We start from the raw sequence: 22,040 nt of genomic DNA, 5'->3' as shown, positions 1-22,040 counted from the left end.
TCAATTAAATATAAGAGTAGCTTTCAAAGAAGTGGGGAATCAAGTAAGACCTCTGTCCTGTAGTCCTTTGAATGACATGAGGGACATGTATAATGCTTTTAAAATTCTTGGAAGCCATACGAACAAGTTTGCAGAGCTATACATCTCAAAAGTAAGATAAAAGCTTCTATTTTGTTTATACATAATTAAATATTGATGTTAAGTTTTAAACTATTAAACTATGTTAACTATTTTAAACTATAAGGATATTTCATTTTTGGGTTCCTTAAATCTGTTAATTTAACAAGGGTTTTTGTCAGAGATTTCAGTCAAGACAAAAGTAATAAAGGATGATTTGGTTATGATATTTATCATCTAACTGTTCACTCTTTCCTTCAGGAGTTTTTAAAAAAAGAATTTAGTGAAGAAAATGTTTTGTTCTGGCTAGCATGTGAAGAGTTTAAGAAGATACAAGATAAAAAACAGGTATTGTCTTCAAAACCAACTTGTCACCAAATATTCCATTATTTTCTTGAAGTGAAGTATGTGTGTTTTGAACACAGCTGTCAGCTGTACTTCAAAAGCATGTGAATATACTGCAGAAGTACATTGAAAACAATGCTGCTGCTTGCAATTATAGGATATAAATTACGTGAAGGTGGCGTAAAGAAGCCCCTCTCATTCAGCCGATTCCAGGTGGGGGCTGAGATCATGGATGATAAAGTTCTTTCTTTTATGTATTTTATTGACCCTCCTATTTAATACAGATGCATGTCTATAGTGTCTGCTGTTTATTGCATATGAGAATACATTCGTTTTTATATGTACTGACAATAATTGCAAGTTTCACCTCTTCACTGTTAAGACCATTGGAGTTTAGTGTAAGTGTCCTTTATTACTGTGCCTTTATTAGCAGTTTGATCTACTACAGATGATAATACTGATGTCCCTGCCATAAAAAAGTTTCACCTGCTGATTGCTTTAGATCAAAGGCACAGGAGCCTTTGCTGTAGATTAAAGGCATAAATGGCAGGGTTTGGATAAAAGTTGGCCAAACAAAGGAGGGAAGAGAAGCCATCTTAATGGGAAAAGGGATGCCTTCAATCCAAAAATGTACCTCTTGTGCAACTACATTCCACACTGCACTTACTATTGTAATTGATATGATAGCTGCAAGAAAATCACATTTTTTCGGCAACAAAATATTTGTTTGAATTGGGAAAAGTTTGTATCTCAATCTTTGAAGTGTGACATTGAGGGAAGACATCTGGACCACGAAGGAGTGACAATTGTGTGTGCCTGTTGCACTACTAACTGGTAGTTTGTTAACATCTAATGACATCTATCAAAAAATGAGTTATGACATCCTTTTAGGTAGCATAACTAGAGATATGAAGGCCTGGGGGGAAAAATTGGAAAAATTTGAGAGTGGGACAACAGGAGTTTTTTCCTGTTTTTTTCCCCAAGGCCTTTTTGTTTTCAATTATTCTGATGGAAATATTGGAAATTTTGAGGAGTACTGGGGGAAAAAAACTATAATTTTTTTTCTTTTACAGTGAGTGAAATGCTTTTAAAGAGAAGAGGGGCAAGCTGTATACATATACAGCTCTTAAATCCAAGATGCATTTCTGTATCCAAAGATGTGAAAAAGTATATAAGCTTGTTTCAATTTGTGCACACCTCAAATTTTCCAAAGAGCTTAATGAGGATAAAAGTAAACACTCAGAATCAGAAGTTTCATAAATTGATTCTGGTCTGAGACTTGAGATACTGGTATTTTTATTTTTAAATGTGATTAATTTTGTACATAATTAAAATATAATGTGGATGCTGATAATACACTCCTGAATAGGTCAATTATGTACAAAGTTTAGCTATGTATCAAAGTATGCTATTAGTTTTATTGTGAGTGTGTGACCCTTTTTCTGACCAACTAATATACTTTGTTATTTACCACAAAACCTGTGTTTTCTGTTTAACGTCTCTATTTTTCTACTTTTCAGAGAGCAAAAGGTACATGTGCTAATGTAGCACAGGGTGCATCCACTTTGATCTGTAGTATTAGGTATATTTGCAGTTTTTCTTGTAGAAAATTAAGGCATTTATGGCTGTAATTGAAGAATACTTTCCTGGGAGTAAGCCCCACTGAATAAAATGGGACTTGCTTCAGATCAGACCAGCTTAGGATCAATGCCTATAATTTTTAAATTCCATAAATATGTCAAGTATTGCAATTGTAAAGGATGCACTTCATGTTGTTAAAGCAATAAAATTAGTTTAGGTTTGATAGAACAGAAGGTATTGCATATATTTCTGTTTTCCCCCAAATTTCCATTTTTTTCCAGAAAAAACATTTTTTCCTTGTGGCTTCAGAATTTCCAGAAATTTTATATCTCTAAGCATAATGAAAAAGAAAAAGGCAACTCTCCAGAACAACCAATATAAAGTTTAGCCACACAAGAGGGGAAAATCTGACACTCACAAATAATGAAAAATAATTACAAAATCTATTTGATTTATACAAACATACACCAGAATATAAAATCAATGACTACTCCCAAGAATGCATGAATAGAAAAAATGGACCTGAGAAAGTGTAACTGGTAGCTTAATGTGAAAAAAGCATATTCTACATTTCTGAAAATAAGAATAACATTTATTTCTCTGAAGAAGGTAATTCAGATTGCACTGCTAATAGCCATCATATAATATATGTTCATCTTTGTGGCTTCTTTGCAGGCATACATTGGGACTACGCACACACATGCTAGTCACAGAGAAGATTTACAGAACTTTCTAGAAGATTAGGAGCATCCCTTCTCCCTTTGGCGCTTTGCTGCCAAAACATCCCCATTCCCTCAGTTCTCTTTTTGCCACAGAGAAAGGCTCTCCATTGCTGTTCTCTGCTTTCCCCTCACCTCATCTTTGAGGCTGAGGAGAATGCTTTCTTTTTAAAGTTTTTAACCCTCAACAGATATTCTAGTGAAGAATACAACTACATTTAAAGAAGAAAAGTTTCTGTCTTCCCCTTCATCGTAATGGCTCAAAAGAGGCCTCTTCAAGATGCTGGAAAACGTCAGCCTGATTAAAAGTACCTCCCTGGTACTCTTGATTATCAAGGGCTAAGTCAAGACATGTGGCCCATCAGAGCCTCTTCACAATAGTTCTTTCTCCAAGGCTGGGGCTTTGTACCAGCCCTGGCACCCTTGAGTAACAAGAACTAAGTCGAGAAATATGGCACATCAGAGCTTTCGCACAACAGCTCCTTCTCCAAGGTTGTGGCTTCGTGCCAGCCTGTGTAACGGTACCTGCCCCCTCAATTCTGAGGGGAGAAGCCTGGAAATGTGGCCTGACTGAGCCCTTGGTTCCAAGACTCCCAAAGGCTTTGCCTGCATGCCTGTCTGAATAAAGGCCCTGCCCCTCCTTGGCTGTGTCAGCTCTGAGGGGAGACACCTGGAGGTATAGCATAACAGATCTCTTGGTTAGGATGCTGAGAAGGTTTTTTTCTAAAGGCTTTGGCTGCCTTCCAGCCTGAATACCTCCCCCTGCATTTCCTTGGCTGTGTTGGCTTTGAAGGAAGACACTTAGAGGTGTAACATAACTGAAGCCTCGGATCCAAGACTGAGAGGTATTCCCTCAAAGCCTTTGGAAATGTGCCTGCTTGACTGAAGGAATCCCTCCTCCTCCTAGGCTGTGTCCTTGGTTCCAAGGTGCAGTCCCTGGGGGCAAGAGTTAATACAGTAAACACAGTGCAATAGCAGCCAGGAACCTTCAATGTAACAATGTATTGAGTTCAGGTTACTTCTTCAGATATCTGTGTCTGTGACAAGTCTATTCCTTTAATCTGAAGTTGGACTGTCCTAGTCCATGCTGGGACTTTAAAAAGTCATGACTATTACCATGACTTCACACAGTATTCTTCAGTCCAGATAGACAACACTCTATGGGGAGGAAGAGGCTTGCTGGTGAATATTTTAAATTCATTTGTCTCTCCTTAGTGATGATTTACTCTACAAGAGAAAGTAAAAATTCAGTAGTCTACTGGCTTGTCCATCACTGTCAGTTTACCTACAATTCCTTTTCATATCTGTGTTGCTCTATAGGCTCAAAAGACCTAAGGTCTTCTGGTACCTGAATTGGTCTTCTTGTGAGTAAGAGAAAGTGGTGGTGGTGGGAATACAAGAGGGGTAACTGCGGGAAATCTCCACCAATGTTAAGGGGTCTTTTCCATAAAATAGCAGATGAGACTGGTGCTTTTAGGTTCAAAGGGCACACAAAACACACACATAACCATAAAATGGTTGCACACACAGAGTCCTAGGAAGCTAGGCAGAAGGTGGAATAGAATGAGGGAAGGGAAGTATATTTACCAATCCTGAAGAGTAAAGTAGTCCACGGAGGAAGAGAGCTTCAAACGTCCAGAGAGAGAGACTTAGGGCAGTGACCCCAAGGGTATGATGCTCAGAACTGGAGGTGCAGTGTGCACACCTGAATGGGACAAGAGCCCCGGTTTTTATAGGGCAAAACGTGCCCTGAGGTGGTCGGAGTCCCTTCAGCCGTTGGGACAAAGATGTAAAGGTCACTCTCTGGGAATTACAAAGGCTGCCAGGGTGTATAAAAGGAAATGCAGTCTCTCCTGGATCTGCGCAAAAGGGGCAGTTTGCTAATGAATCTACCAGAGCTGAGTTGATGAATTTAGATATGAAGAAATATAGGTTCCCAGAGAAAGAAATTAACTTATGGATGCTGATTGATTTCTCCCAACCTTGGGGTATGGAATGGAATCACGGGAAGAGGGCATTGGAATGTGCTAATGGCCTGACAGCGTAGTCCGCTATTGTCGTGGTCTCAAGCCAGTTGCTGGGAAGATAGTAAATCCAATCACCTTGGTCCTTTGCATTTGCATGCACATTCCAGGCATACTTGAATCTGTTGGGCTGGGTCCAGCAACATTCTGCCTAGCCAGCTTGAAATTTCCCTTGATGCAGACCAAGCTGCAATAATCCAGGGGCCCTGTGACCTTTAATATCACAGGCCTGTATTAAAAGTGTATCAAATATGGTGAAGGCCAGGGCTGACCGCTTACACTTCTCTCAGGGGAGGTTGCCTGTCCTCCCATTAATTGAACTATTCAGTGTTATTTTTAGTGCTCTTTATTTGTTAAGGAGGAGAGATGGAAAAGCCTATTTTAGGTTCAGGTCATCTAATTTTGTGTATTGTAGTTTCTACTGTTATTCACACATCTCTTTACCCTTCCTGCAGAGAGTCTTTTTGCTGCTGGGGGCAGCGCCAGGGTTTTCAGCACCCACAGCCGGCTGATGGGCTGGGTGCGCGCGCACGTGCACACGCACACACCAGCCTGCATGATGATGTCACATGTGATGTCATCACGGGGGGGGGTGCGCTCCGCCAGCCCAATTGCTGCAGCGGGCGGCTGGGACGGGCGGCCTCCCAGCTCTCCCACTCAGTTTCCCTGCACTGCCCCAGACGCCTGCCCGCGGCTGCTGCGCCCAGCTGGGGGGGGTGTGCTGGCAGCGGCGGCAGCATGGGGTGGGAGGGCTGGGAGGCTGCAGCTCTGTGGCGTGTACCCTGAGACAACCGCCTACCTGGCCTCAATGGGCGCGCAGGCCCTGGTTGGGGGTACAGACTGCTAGTGACAGAATTCCAATACCTTGGATATTTATAAAATGCATGACAACTAGGCTATCCCACTTCAGGCTGCAATATAGTCTTTTCTTCTGGTCTGTTGATGGTTCTTACTGTTTAATTACTGTTCTTTACCTAGCATGGCTCTCCCCACCAGAGCACTGGTATTTTCTTTGCTGCATTCCTGCATGTACTTTAGCAGGGACAGTTTTAGAGAGCTCCCAGTTTCTTTTGAAGCACCTCTGGGTTAATGTCAATGAGATGCTAAGCATCTGTTGGTCCTCTGTAGTCTCTTTCTTTGAGAGCTTCACACCCACCTCTTTCAGTAAATGAGCTTGCTACTCTCTGAATGTGGAACTGCACAGAAGCCATAAAGATGAAAACTGTTGTTCATTGAGTGGTCTTCTGTACAGATACACATCCCTCCCTCCTGCCCCACTGTGAACTGTCTAGAACCTTAGTTTCTGGGTGGGGGGGTCTCCAACAGTGGCATGGAGAGAACTCAGTGAATAGCTCCCTTTCTTCTGGTCATGTCATGTTTTTGGCGGGAAAGCACCAAAGTCTTCTAGAAAGCTCTGGAAATCATCTCCATGCCTGGCATGCATGAGCAGTCCCAATGTGTGCCTGCATAGAAGACCATTTGATGAACAACAGTTACAGGAAAGTGCAACTCTGTTTTAATCATCAGAGCTCCAATTGTGGCTGTTTTTATATAATGTTATTTAGGTCTCATGTATTTTTCTATTCATGCATTCTTCTGTTCATATATTCTTGTCATGTAGTCATTGACTTTATATTCTGGTGTATGTATATTTTCAAATAGATTTTGTAATTATTTTTCATTATTTCTGGGTGTCAAGTTTTTCTTCTTGAGTGATATCTCTAAGTGTACTTATGTATTTTTTAAAGTACATGTTATCAGGTGCAATGAAAGGGGGTATTTCTTCAGCATAAACCCAACTTATGGACTCTCCAAGAATTATGACTTTGGAGCCTGCTCAGTACTTTAATTAGACTGTTGTATAAGTGGGAGCCTAGAATGAGCAAGTTGAAGGTTGGTTAAGTAGGACAGAATATGAAGTAGTCACAGTGTGAGGACTGTGGAGACAACATAAAAGCAGCAATTTGGCAGCCATATGGTTGCTCAGGCTGCAGATGAGGTACTGACTCAGGAAGTATATACCCAAAGGAGATATGAAAGCTAACCAGGATTTTATATTTATCTTGAAAACATAGGACTAAGTTGTCAGCTGCTGTAGGATAGTGGTTAAATTGTTGGGCTGTAAATGAGTATTCTGATGGTTCAAATCCTACTACTGTGTTGAGCTCAGCAGGTGGCCTTGGGTAAGTCACTCCTCTCAGCCCCAGATCCTCAGTTGTTTGTGGTGATAATAATAATACTGACTTTGTTCACCACTCTGAGTGGAATGTTAATCTGTCTAGAACAGTAGTATATAAGCATAGTTACTATTATTATAAAGTGAAGAACAAAAACAAACTAAAATACAGCATAAAAGCAGTAAAATTAATCAACAAAAACAGGATAAGCCAAACTGATAATGCAACTCAACAACTAAGATTGGAGCACTTGAAGCACAGAAGACACAAATGTTTTGTGCAAAGATAACTCTTTCTACTCAAAATGCCCATTCACCAATGGTCACCTATGGAAAAGTCACTGTAAGTTAAGTCTTAAAGAACTGGGCAGTATAGTTTAGCCCAGAAGCAAACAGCAACCCATGAAACTTGTACAAAATTGATGATATATGCTTCTTGCATCCAAACATCAGAAGTCAATTTGGCTGCTACACTCTGGACAAATTCCAGCCTTTAGGAGCAGCCCCACAATAAAACACACTGTTTTAGTCTTATTGGGTGGTTTGTGTGTGTTCATAGGCTGTTTTCTTACAATGAGTTGACTCCCTTACTATACAGGGTTATAAAGATTCTGCAGCTCTATACTACCAAGGGAGACCAGAGCCCTATGATGACAAAGATGGGGCTACAGATGTGTTTGGAATGACTCAGACCTAGGCTTTACCTTCTTGCTTCTTCACCAAAGCAGTTAAAGAACAATGGATCGTGCCTTCAGATTTGCACTTCCACATTGGCCATGTGAAGAAATGACTCCTTTCAGTCTGAGATTTCACATCTTCTCACGATTCCAGTGGTCATCAGCCTGACATCAGGTGTGGCCTTACCTAAAGAAGAAAGCTCCTTAACAGACTATACAGGCCAAAATTTTTTTAGGAAACCTTGTACACAGCCCAGAAAGTGATGGCTTACTCCATTAGAGCCATGGCTGCCACCACTGTCATGGCAAGAGCCTCCATCTTGTGGCTTTGCAAACTCTTAGCGAAAATACTGATTTATATAGAAAACATACTGGCTACCTCTCCAGGAATGAGAGAGCCGTGGCCTTAACAGCAGACACCAGCTTTGACTCTATGAAGTTTTCTGTGAAGGCTATGGTTTCTACAGCGGTGGCAAGAAGCAACCTGTGGCTGAAAAACTGGACTATAGAAACTACTTCAAAAGCCTTTCCTAGGGGGTAACCTTCTTGGTAATACCTTGGATGACATATTCATAGAGATTAAGTATAAAAAGAAGGTGTGCCCTTTTTCTCCAGAAAGGACAGATACTAGAAGGGATACTAGAACCCTCCCCAGATTCCATGCAGACTACAGAAGTTCTGCCAAAGACCGCCTTCAGATCCATTTCCTATTCCACTTCGGGTCAAAAGTCTAGCAACTGGAACAACATATCCCATTAACACGCAATTGATACATATTGAAAAAAAAAGTAATTGTCAGTCCTTGGCAGGTAGAATCCCCAAGTTCTCCACAGCAAACATGCAGGTGTATTGGTTGAAGTAACTTTATTAGAGACCCAGCAAGTTCAAGGTGCTCAGACAAGTGCAATTGGCAGAAGTGACATAACTTGGGTTGGTGATGTTAGTTATAGGGAACATTCCCGCCATCAGGATAAGGGCCAGTAAAGTTTTGGGCACGAAAGAGCTAAGGGGGATGTCAGGGAGAAGCTAGGTTTAGGCCAGACAGAACAAAGAATGAAATAATCTCAGTTCCCAAGAAAGATACATTTCGAGCTGGCCACAGCTAGCCTTCAAGAACGCTTCTGGAGGCAGCGGGTAAAGAGAAAGTAAATACTTGTACGATAACCTACTGCCTTAATATCAATAAGAAACTTCTCATGCTCTCAGAGGGCCAGTACCTAACACAGAATACATTCATGGCAGATATGCAGACAGGCATATATGACAGTAATACTGCTTGTTTGCCACTCTGCCAGTCCAAATCCCAACTTATGAAAGCTTCCTTTCATTTAAAAAAATACTGCCATCAAGGTTTCATTCCACACATTTCCATGCAATGCATCATTTGTTCTGATTAAAAATACAGAACTTTTTGTTATAAATTGGGTTGACAAGCAGTATCAAGCAAGCTGTGCAATGTAATTTGTGTAATGAGCTTTTTAAAATGCTTGTGAAAATCAAAGTTAATGGTTTGTGAGAATATGTACAATTTTTTGAGTATTAGTAAATGAGGTTGCCACTAAAAAGGTGAAGCTAAGATAGCATGCTTTAAAGGACTGTTGTGGACACGTGTATCCAATAGACAATAAATTTATGTTTCACAAAATTAAATGCTTGCTTAGTATAAGCTGACCTTCCCTTCACAGATGCAAAAAAAGGCAAATGAAATTTACACGACTTTCCTGTCCAGTAAAGCTTCTTCTCAAGTCAATGTTGAAGGGCAATCCCGTTTGGATGAATCAATACTGGAAGAACCCCATTCTCTAATGTTTCAAAAACTTCAAGACCAGGTAAAGTTTTGAGAATTTCCTAATTACTCTATAAAGGGCAATGGTTTATTGTCTCAGCAACACAGAATGAGAAGGAAGTAGAAGTAATTTCTTCTTCCCAAGTGGTTCCTCTCCCACAGATTCCTAAATCCGGGCTGAAAAAAAAAATCAAACATATTATCTTACAGTTACAGCTGCTAAATAATGTGCAAAGAATTCTTAGCAATTAAAAATTGAAGTATCTCTGTGTTATGTGCCATCAACTCGTCTCCGACCTATGGGGACCCTATGAATGAAAGACCTCCAAAACATCCTATCATTAACAGACTTGCTCAGATCCTGCAAACTGGAGGATGTGGCTTCTTTGATTGAGTCAAGCCATCTCATTTTAGGTCTTCCTCTTTTCCTACTGCCTTCTACTTTTCCTAGCATTATTTACTTTTCCAGAGAGTCTTTATCTTCTCATGATGTGACCAAAGTACAATAGCCTCAGTTTTGTCATTTTAGCTTCTAGGGAGAATTCAGGCTTGATTTGATCTAGTATCCACCTTTTTGTCTTTCTGGCTGTCCATGGTATCTGCAAAACTCTCCTCCAGCACCACATTTCAAATTAATCCATTTTCTTCCTGTCAGTTTTCTTCACTCTCCAACTTTCACATCCATATATAGTAATGGGGAATATCACAGTTTGGATTATCTTGATGTTGGTTCCCAGAGAGACATCTTTATTTTTAGGGATCTTCTCTAGCTCATTCACAGCTGCTCTTCCAAGTTTCAATCTTCTTCTGATTTCTTCATTGTAGTCTCCCTTTTGGTTGATGATTGAACCAAGGAATAGAAAATCTTGAACAACTTTCTTCATTGTCAGCTTTAAAATTCTGTAATTCCTCAGTAGTCATTACTTTTGTTTTCTTGATGTTCAGTTGTAATCCTGCTTTGGCACTTTCTCCTCTAACCGTCATCAGTAGTCGTTTCAAGTCTTCACTGTTTTCTGCTAGTAATGTGGTGTCATCTGCATATCTCAAATTGTTAATGTTCCTCCCACCAATTTTCACTCCACCTTCTTCTAGATCTAATCCATCTTTCCTTATGATATACTGTGCATAGAGGTTGAACAGATAGGGACATAATATGCATCCTTGTCTGACACCCTTGCCAACTGGAAACCATTCTGTTTCCCCATATTCTGTCCTGACAGTAGCCTCTTGTCCAGAGAACAGGTTGTACATCAAAACAATCAGATGTTGTGGCACCCCCATTTCTTTTAAGACTCTCCATAGCTTTTCATGATTCACACAGTCAAAAGCTTTGCTGTAATCTATAAAACACAGGCTGATTTTCTTCTGAAATTCTGTGGTATGTTCCATTATGATTCTTTTAGTGTTTCTTTTCAGCTTTATTCTAATTTTTAATATTAGCAACTCATGATCTGTATTGCAGTCAGCTCCTGGTCTTGTTTTAGCAGAGAGAATAGAGCTTCTCCATCTTCTGCTTCCAATTATGTAATCTGTTTGGTTCCTGTATTGGTAACCTGGTGATTTCCACATACACAATCGTCTTTTGGGTTGCCTGAAGCATGTATTAGCAATGAATATGTTGTTGGCTTCACAAAATTCTATGAGCCGCTCTTCTGCTTCATTTCATGATCCTAGTCCAAATTTTCCAACTATGTTTGATTCTGCTTTATCTCCTACCTTTGCATTCCAGTCACCTATGATTACCAGCATATTTACTTTAGGTGTATGATCAATTTCTTCTTGGACACTTGCATAAAAGTTTTTGATTTCTTCCTCCTCAGCAGCCATAGCTGGAGCATAAATTTGAATGATGGTTATGTTAACAGGCTTTCCCTGAAGTCTTATTGATATTACTCAGTCAGACGTTGCATTGTAGCTCTTAACTGCGTGTGCTGTCTCGCCACACTATTAGTGCAACACTGTTTCTTTTGAGTTCATTTCTGCCTGAGTCAGTCCACATCGGTATCTAAGTTGGTATCTAAATCACATTTGGTATCTAAATCACATTTAATTGTGAGGAAAACTAAAGTAAATAAAAATGTTGATAAGTTTATAAGGTCTTCAGTGATTTACAGGAGGTGGGCTTTGTCTTTCCAGTGTTGGAGTATAAATCTTTTAGCAACTGTAAGGGCACAGAAGGTCCATTTCTGTTGACCATTGTTTAGATTCCAAGAGTCAGGCAGGTAATTTAACAGTGCATTAACATCCTCAAAAATAAATGAGTTTTCTATCACAAAATTAGTATGACTAATAACTTCTTCCCCAAAGGACTGAATGACCAAACATGACCAAAGCATATGCTTAAGAGATGCATTTTGTGAATTACGCCACCAACTATTTGACACTGTGCTTAAACCTGTAGTTAAGGCTGTGGTGTCTAATATACCCTAAACATAATTTTTTTGTTGAATAAGTCACAACTTAGATCCATAGTAGCAACAAGTATATGTCTTATCCCATTGCTTTAGCAAAATTGGATGCCCAAGATCATTATCCCATTCATCTTTAAGATTCTGAGTATGATATTTATTAAACAATCTCAATTATTTATATAAAAATATTGTAGATTTTGCTTTCTGTATTGATTCAATAAGAATCTTCAAAAGTGGGGAAGATTCTGAAGCACTTGAAGCTGCCTAACACCCAGAAATGTTGCAAATCATATTTAGACCTCAGTTGGAAAAATAACAAGATCTCATCAATACCTATCAGTTGATCTAAAGTAAAAATTTCCTTATCCGTCCAAGCCTTTCATAAAAAAGATTTCTTCTCAATTTTTAAATCTGGAATTGACCATAATGTTAGTTTAGTATATAAGAACAAATTGATATTGTTGTGATATTATGTGCCATACTTCTCTAGCTGCAGAAGTTATTGGAGGAACAAAATCCATTTTAACATAAGGAGACTGTAATACATTCCATTTAAAAAGTGGTTCCAAAAAAGAAGACTTCAAAAGAGCCCAAGATGGATACTCCAAGTGAGGGGAGGGATCCAAATAATTTGTACACGCTAACAAATATGCCTGATGATAAGAATTAATGTATTAATCCTCCTTCATTAATTAAATAGGAATCTTGTGTGATATTGAACCCCACATAAATTTCCAAAACAAAGTATTTTTTATGAATATATCTATAAGGTATATAAAAAGGGATTACATGCATAACATATATAATTTGAGGTATAATATTCATTTTGAGTGTATTTACTTTACTCCATAATGACAGGTTTAAGGTTGCCCATCTATCCAAATCCAAGGATATATCTGAGATCAATTTATTAAAATTCAACGAAATCATGTCCTTAATATTCGTTGGAATCAATATTACAAGATAATGAATAGTATGTGAGTACCATCAAAAGTGTCTCTCAGTAATTACAGTCTGTGATATATTCTCTCCCAATTACATCAATTCTGATTTTGTCCAATTAATTGAATAACCAGACAGATCACCAAAATTATTAATCAAATTCATTAATTAAAAAATGGAAGACTGAGGTTCTGAAATAAATAATAAAAGATCATCTGCATATAAAATAATTTTAAATTCTAAAGAGTTATGTATAAAGCCGTCATTAATTTCTTCGTATCCACATTCGTCAAAGAAATAGGTCAAACATTTGAGCATTGTCATTTTAAAATAGTTAAAGGGCTACACTGATAGTGTTGTATATATGCCCTTTTGAATGAATGCTTCAAAAAGATTATCACCTTTGTGCATGGCCATCAAGCTATTTAAAAATCTGCTGCAAGTGCATTTAAAGTTGCATTTCTGTCTTTTTGTACATGAACACCAGTGAGAGAATATCTGAAGGGCACATTAAGTAGCATGTTTGGAATATCTTCAAGGAGGTGTTGGTAATGTGGCTTGTGAGTTGCGCATGCCATACAAGAGTTTGAGGAAATCTGTATGGCTCTTATGCAGATATGAGGTAAAGACAAAGGATCAGTCCCACCTCCATCTTATGCATAAAACCTCCCACCTCTATAACATGATCAGGTTTATGTGCTCTCAGCACAATAGGTCAGTGAGAATACTAACATCAGGTGCCAGAGCAGGATGGAAAAGGAGACAGGAAATATACTAAATCCATTCCCAAGGCTGTGTAGGTCATGGAAGCACACCAACAAAGTGCACAGGAAATTGATTAACATAGAAAAGAAAAATGAGATATTATAATCAGATTGATTACCGAATGAAGGCAGGCTGATCTTCTTGTCTCCCCAGTCAGAATTTTGCATTTTAAAAAATCATGCAATCAGTCATTTCAACTTGAAATCCATCACAGCCCCAAACCAAAGATATACACATGCAGTTAATGGCCTTGCATGTTTATCTGTAATCAGTTAATGGTTAGTATTGAAAAGGTTTGGTGTGGATGAGTAGGTGTTAGGACCTGAATACTTCCTCTCCAATTCCTTCGTCTCCTAGGTTTCTATAAGTAAGTGATACTTTATGTAGAGAAACATTAAAAAATGCTTACTGCTATCTAATGTGGTATAATCCATTAAGACTCTACCATGCAGCTTTGCTAAAGTGCAAAAATTAGGGCATTTACCTCATTGGCTTCATATTTTGATAAATATTTCTGAAGCTCTTTGTAGCCTAATGTGCTTTATTTATTATTAGTAATATCGTACCTAGTTCTGCATTACAATACCTTGATATGGCAGTAACTGAATGTGACAAATAAGATTTTTCTTTTCTTTGATTCAAATTATGTTAGAGTTTGGAAGTGTCTTTGTGGATTGAAAGTGAACAGCATTGCCCAACTCCTTATCTGGCAATCATGATGTTGCAGCTGCCAAATACAGACTTGTGCTAATTTACAATTTGTTAGAAAAATGTCTGACTTAAACTATGTTTCTTCAGCTGTAGAGTATCTAGGAAGACAGACTTACCTTCCAGAAACCAAAGAGCCTGCAGTTGCACTAGGCATTTGATATGTTTTTAGAACTGGACCCAATAATGCCTCTGTTTCAGATTTCTAAACATGAGATTTGCTACCTTCCTTGAGCAGATGAAAATACAAAACCTCAATAGCTTAGTGGCTTTGCTTCTAAAAGTTGCTCTACCTCTTCTGTAGCCAGAGAGTGACAGAGGCTTTTGTCCTCCTTCCAGTACAGTTACATTATAAAATGCTTTGAGAGGCATCTTTGCCCCATCTTTGGAGGGGGTGGTAGCCAATGGGTACAAAGAAGTATATAAACAGGTCTGAAAAGAATCTGTCTCATTCCTAGACACCAGTCATTTTTTCCTAAAATTTCTAACACTTTTAGTATTTGGACATTATTGTTCAATTTTTGACTACTCTAACAATACAAAACGACTATGTATTTACCTGTCTTGTTTTTACCTAGTAGTTGTTTCGTGGTATTTATGGATATGCTGTTCTTGCTAAGTTAAGTTCCAGAGGTGGATTCTTTCCCACACAATGCAAGATCATACATATTTTGTCAGTGTGATGTCCTATCACATTCAGGGCCAAACTACAAGTGACGAATGACAGGTTGGACACTTGTCAGCTCCCCTCAAGTTTTGATGGGAAATTTAGGCAGCTTAGCAGAATGTTGGACAAGTGACAGTTGAAAAGTCCATTGGACAGCAGTCAAAGATCCAAGCTGCAAGACCAGGATGCCTACATTTCCCATCAAAACTTGAGGGCAGCTGACAAGTATCCAACCTGTGTCATTTGTCACTTGTAGTTTGGCCCTCAGTATTATTTCTCTGATGGAGGTCTATAAAAATAGCAAAGCTAAATACAGATCAAATAGATCTAATCAAATACTCAAGATAAAGGATGTGCCATTAATTTATAACAAAAAAGAGGCCACATACACTTTTATGATGTGTGAGCATTAGCAGATTTGGCTGACTGTTGAACTGATCATATTTTATTTGGAATGGTTGCAGGGAAGCAGTATCTATAAAGACGACATCTCTTTGTTTATATTTATGATTCTGCTGAGGTGTTTTTTTAATGATCCAACATTTGGGGGGGGGGTCATGAAATATCCCAACTGTGTTACCTGTCTTGGTATTGAATCTTCCTTTAGGATCTATTCCATCTATATATTAATTTTTTCCTGTCCAATTCAGATCTTCAACCTCATGAAGTATGATAGCTACAGCCGCTTCTTAAAGTCAGATACGTTTCTTAAACTGAAGCAGACTGAAGAAGAGGAAGAGAATACACCCGATGCTCAAACTGCAGCAAAAAGAGCTTCTAGAGTTTACAACACATGATCCAAATAATAACAAATATATATTCTAGTGGGACTATAATGAAAATCAAATGAGTTCTCAGGAATGGTCTTTGAGGTTAATGTAATTGCATTTAAAGTTTGGAAAACATAGAACCCTGTTAGGCAATGCTTAACTTATAAACTGCTTGAATGACTGAATTGTTTTTGCATGATGCCTACTACTGAATCATCTTGGCCGAGCACTTATAATAAAGCCCAGGAACAACTGAGAGACACGTATTTTGAGTCATCTGCAAAGAGAAGACTAGACTGGTTTTTGCCTTCTGATTTGTATATCCTTTTGAACCATTGGGGGAAAATTGTAGCACAAGCATTGTGATAACTTTGAAAGCAGAGGCAGTCTGTGAAAAAAAGAATATGGCTGCTTGAAACCTTCATGAACCTAGTCTCAGTACACAAAGGTATATCTTTTGTGCCTTAATTTTGCATTCTTAATAACAAAACTGAATTAAAAAGGAAAGGAGCTCATTTTTTCTGACCGCAATTTTGAGAAATATACATTCTGCTCTTCAAGGAAAACAAAATCAATGGAATATTGACACTGAGTCACTGCTTTTAGACCTTCTCTAGTAGGAAGTCAAAGCAAGTACAAAAATAAATTTTTGTTCTGTTAGTAAAGCACACGTTCTTTGCTGCTGCTTTCATATGGCTTTTGTAGAGATGTCTTGCTATTTCTTGATTTTTATATCCATTTGGGCTCGGAAAAGACCATCTGCTTTTTCAGTTTATCCTTATTGTTAAGGGTGATTACATTTTCTTGCTTTGAAACTGACCTTCCCTACCAATGGCTTTAAATAATAGTAGTTTTTGTTCTGGAGTAGAGATGGGCACGATAAAAAAAAAATTAATGATCCAGCTGATCGTGGATTGGCACCGGCAACGATCCCGAATTAACGATCCACACCGATCATCTCCCGTTCCCGATCCGTGGATCGTGGAGGCCAAAGCGGGGCGCACTGCTATTACCAGCTATGTGGGAAGGTGGGTGGTGGCGGCCACCGCCGGGCCTGGCGGGCACAGGGAGGTGGCGACGAGCCGCCTCCCCTCAGGTCCCATTCAGCAACACAGGAGGTCTGTGTTTGGCCATCAGAGTTGCCTATCAGGGTTTGCAGGGATGAGATTGGAGTGCCCATGGCTACAGAACACCCCCTTCTCCCTCCCTCCCCTGGCTGTCTTCTCCCAACTTGTGACTGCTGTGCTGCTCCGTGGTTGGAAGGAAGCCCTGCTGATCAAGGAAAGCTGGGCTTCCATTCGGGTTTCCAGGGTGACAGAAGGAGGGCAAACAGAGCTCAGGCTTTCCCCTAGCTCCGTTACCAGGGGAATAGATTGCTGGCGCCTGAGTGTCTGGATCCCCGATCTGAGCCTGAACGCAATGATCCAGGCCTCTCCCGATCGCTGGTTCGTTGGCCGTGGACGATCATGATCCGCCGGGTCACAATCACGCGATCGCCATTATCGTGGGTTTTTTCTGATCATAATGCGGAACATGCCCATCTCTATTCTGGAGTACTACAGCAGCATTTTTGCTATGGTAGCATTTTTCACACACGCATGCCTGAATAGCAACCCACAGCTAGTTTATTGCTGTAACGAATTTGTATCACAGAACTTCAGAAGATCTTTTTCTTTGCACTCAAATCCCCAAACATTTGGGGATTTGTCAGCTGTAGACTGTTCATCTGTTCACTTAGTAAGGTAAAATGCATAGTTTACACCACACCCACTGAGTATGTTTTTCAACTCATCAGCAAGTGTAAGCAAGCTTTAAACTTTTCCCATTCATTCAAAGGATTTTTTTAAAAAAATCTATTTATAGAATTAAAAGCCCAATAAAAAGGGCAGAAAGCAAAATAAAGAAAAGAATAGTAAAAACTTACAATAAAAGAAAAAAACAGAACTTAGAAATAAAAGAAAACAATAATACATATTTCATTTCCATTCTTCTCTACAACACAACTTTTTAACAAACATCGTACTTAAAATTTAATCTCTCCAAAATTTTCTTTTACACTACTGCCTCCCTTTCCCCCCCCCCCCCCAGATTTATCTTCTTAAAAATCAAAGCCACAAATCATCAAATTATTTTTCCTTATTTCACACAGAAAGTCCATAAGGGGATTCCAGTTAGCCCAAAAAGTAGACAATGTTTTATCTCTGATCAAAGCTGTAAGTTTAGCCATCTCTGCTAGCTCCGTCATTTTCATAATCCAATCTTCAATTGAAGGCAATTCTGTGCTTTTCCATTTTTGCGCATATAAAAGCCTAGCTGCTGTAGTCATAAACAAAAATAAAACGCCACGCTGATTTTCCAACTGTTTGTCCATTAATCCCAACTGATTTAAACTGTACAGTAGTCTTTAAAAAAAATTGTATTATCATATGGATTTGAATCCAAATTTTTCTGGCCTTACATCAAGATAATAGAATGTTCCTTCTTTTTTCTTACATTTCCAACATTTATTCGACATACCTTTACTCATTTTAGCTAATTTGTCAGGGAACATGTACCAGTGATCATCATTTTATAAAAATTTTCTTTAAGTCTAACACTTAAAGTAAATTTAAGCCCCTTTATCCACATATTTTCCCACTGATCCATCATTATATTATACTCAAAATTTTTAGCCCATTTTACCATACAGTCTTTCACAGATGCTTCTTCTGTTTCAAATTTTAGTAACAGCTTATACGTTTTAGAAATAACGTTCATCATTTAATCACAGCTCTTTTTCAAATTCAGTCTTATCATGTTCAAAGCCCCATAATTTTTTATCTAATTTGAATCTTCCTAAAAATTGAACATAGGAAAACCATTGGCGTTAATAACCTTTAGCTATTAAATCCTCCCTTGTCTTCAATTTGCAATCTCCCTGTGAGAATTCTTGTAACCCTCCATAAGTCAACCATCCCTGTTTGAAAATCATCTCTCTTCTATAAAATGCTTCCTGTGTTGAAATCCAAAGTGGTGTCTTTTGTGTTAGCCTCAGTTTATATTTGTTCCAAATTCTCAAAATGGCACTCCTGATACAATGATTTTTAAAGTCTGCATTGACCTTTACTTTGTCATACCACAAATAGGTATGCCATTCAAATCTCAGGTCGTGACCTTCCAGTGTCAGGAGTCTCTCATTTCTCAAAAGCATCCATTCCTTCATCCACACTAGACATGAGGATGCATAGTACACTTTCAAATCTGGTAAACCAAGTCCACCTCTCTCCTTTGTGTCCTGTAGGATTTTATATTTAACACTTGTTTTTTTCCCTTGCAGTATAAATGTTGAAATATCCTTTTGCCACTGCTTAAATAGTACATCTGAAGTTAACACAGGTATTGTCTGGAAGAGGAATAACATTCTAGGTAAAACGTTCATCTTAATAAATTATATTCTCCCCAACAAGGACAACTGTACTCTTTCCCATCTTAACATCTTTTTTGATTTCGTTCTGTCTTAACATAATTATTTTGAAATAGCATATAGTTCATCCCCATCAGCATAATACCTAAATACTTTACCTTCTTTTCAACCTTAAAACCTGTTATTTTCATCAGTTCTTCCTGACTTTTAATGTCCATGTTTTTTGTCAACATTTTGGTTTTCTGTTCATTTATTTTAAAGCCTGCCAAAGTACCAAATTCTCTCAACTTCTCCATCAATATTTCAGTTCCATCCAACGGGTCTTCCAAAGTCAAAACTAAATAATCTGTGAAGGCTCTTAATTTATATGACTCTTTTTTATTTTAACCCTCTTGATCCTTTCCTCTTGTCTAATGTTTCTATTCAGAACCTCTGACACTAAAATAAAAAGTAGCGATGAGAATGGACATCCTTGACGTGTTCCTTTCTGTATCTCACATGGTTTAGTTAGTTCTCCATTAACTATGATTTTGGCATTCTGTGAAGTATAAATCGATTTTACCCATTTTATAAAGTTCTCCCCAAAATTAATCTTTTCTAAAACTTCAAACAAAAACACTCAGTTCAAATTGTCGAAGGCCTTTTTGACATCCAAGAAAATTAGAGCCACTTGTTTTCTACAATGTTTATTCAAGTATTCCACTATATCTAACACAGTTCTAACATTGTCTTTCATCTGTCTTTTTGGTAAAAAACCACTTTGATCCTCATGGATCAAGTCTTTAAGAACATACTTAAGTCTTTCTGCTAAAATCGAAGTAAATAATTTATAATCATTATTCAGCAGTGATATAGGTCTGTAGTTCTTTGCTGTCAGATCTTGCCCTTCTTTAGGTATCAATGTAATGTTAGCATCTTTCCAAGTCTCTGACATCTTGCCTCCCGATAAAATTGAATTCATTGTATTTTGCAAGGGTACTAAAATCTCATATTCAAAGCATTTATAAAACTGACCAGATAGTCCGTATGGGCCTGTTGTCTCCCCCATTTTGGTCCTTTTAATTGCTTCCACCACCTCTTGAATTGTTATAGGGCCATTCATCATCTGATGCTATTCTTCTGAAATTTTAGGTAAATTCCGTTTTATGAGATAATTGTTCGTTTTCTTTGAAAAGATATCATGTCTTCTGTATAAGGTTGAATAATATTTTAAAAGAGTCTTTTGAATGGCCCCACTATCTGTTAGCATAGTATTCCCATCTTGCAATCCTGACCCAAGGGCATGGCTGCCTGAAAATTTTCCCAGCAGGAGAGAGGCAATGCAGCATTAATTAGCAACTGGAGAGGCACTCCAGTTGATAAAACACTCTGGATAAAGAGAGATCAAGAGTTTATCCACATGGGCTCTGTTTGACAGTTCTACTGAAAGTTTTACTGTCCACCTGGGTGGTGACTGGAAGTTGAGAGCTGTTTTGGGTGTGTGGAAAGATACACCAACTTCCAACTGCTTTGAATCTTTAGGCAAGCATTCTTCGAGTCTTAATCGTCATGCTTTTTAGAACTAATTATCTCTACAACACTATTATCTACTACATGTTGAGATAATATTCTGCTGCTTCTGGATTTTTCCTCTGTTTCTTCTTCTGTGACTGAAGAATAATACTGTACTGGCAGGAAGCTTTTAAAGTCTATATGAGAAGGAAAGTTTTTTTACCGGACTAAGAGGAATCCAAAATTTTTATTTGTCTCTGCAATTTGTGATTTTATACTTGGAGAAAGTTTTTTTTTTTTTGCTGGACTGGTTAAAGTCTCCGTATTAGAAGTTAAAGCTGAAGTTATGACCTTGAAAGTCTTTTGAAAATGTAAACAAAGATGACTACTGCTGAATTCTGAGTAAAAATCTCGAAACCAGACAAAACATAAACAAAGATGTCTAATTATATACAAAAAGGCCTCACAGATTATTTCTAGAGGAACAGAGCCACCCAGTGGCTACCCAGTGGAATGATGTCTCAAGGCACAAGAAAAAGATTAGGTTCAATAGAAAGCCCAACACCCATAGATCTGCTGCAGAAACTTGTGGATCAACTAAGTGATAAACTAGATTCATTTGAGAAGAAAATGGAAGACAATTTTACAAAATTTGAAACAGACCTTATTGAGCAAATTAAAAATATTTAAGGTGCTGTTAAGAAAACCTCAGAGGAGGTAAAGAAGCTGAATAACCAGGTGCACATCTTGGACAGCAAAACAGCAGTACTTGACAAAGAATTTGAGAAACACCAAGACAATTTAGCTTTACTGGAACAAAGGGAGAAAGAATACGTGCTTCAGCTGAGAGGCATGGAGGAGGATACACAAGACGAGAATGTTTGATACAGGGTAGTAGAGGCCCTGGCGGAACTTACGCAGTGGGACATTCCAAGAGTAGACATGGAATTGGATAGAATTCCCACCAGATATGCGATACAGAATAAACTCCCGATGGATATCATGCTGCATTTTATCAGAAAGTTGATAAAAGACCAAGTTTTATAACAACATTATAAGAAGTTTTATAACAACATTATAATAATTAAAACCCAAGTATGGATTACAAAGCTATAATGTGGAATATAAATGGAACAAATACTCCTCAAAAAAGAAGGAAAATATTTCATTATCTGAAAAAATTGAAAGTTGACATCATTTGCTTACAAGAAACTCATATTAGAAAAAAACATATCAAATGTTTGGACTACAACATTTTGGGTGAAAAATTTCTGCAGGTAACAAAAAGGAAAATGGGGTGATATTGTATTTGAAGCCTATATTGAAACCACAACTTGTTATTTCTGATAACTATGGTAGATTTGTGGGGCTTGAGGTTACATTAAATGGGAGTAAAATCTTGATGGTGGAAATCTATGCACCAAACGAGAAGAAGGGGAGGTTCTACAAATACCTTTG

At 38.2% G+C, this 22,040-nt stretch overlaps 1 protein-coding gene across 1 annotated transcript in view; it reads left to right on the top strand.

Annotated features, from left to right (window-relative positions):
* Window positions 1–16,291, top strand: part of RGS10 (regulator of G protein signaling 10) — a 42,147-nt gene extending 25,856 nt beyond the window's left edge. Inside the window, exons 3-5 of the mRNA XM_054983825.1 lie at window positions 379–465; window positions 9,325–9,468; window positions 15,569–16,291. Of these exons, the coding sequence (XP_054839800.1) occupies window positions 379–465; window positions 9,325–9,468; window positions 15,569–15,715 (378 nt within the window). The 3' untranslated portion in view covers window positions 15,716–16,291. The remainder of the gene's footprint in view (window positions 1–378; window positions 466–9,324; window positions 9,469–15,568) is intronic.
* Window positions 16,292–22,040: the final 5,749 nt, after the last annotated feature.

The sequence above is a fragment of the Eublepharis macularius genome, chromosome 6 (genome assembly GCF_028583425.1).
Source record: "Eublepharis macularius isolate TG4126 chromosome 6, MPM_Emac_v1.0, whole genome shotgun sequence".
NCBI lineage: Eukaryota > Metazoa > Chordata > Lepidosauria > Squamata > Eublepharidae > Eublepharis > Eublepharis macularius.
The sequence above is the reverse complement of the archived record's forward strand: the minus strand, read 5'-3'. Positions and strand labels throughout refer to the sequence as shown.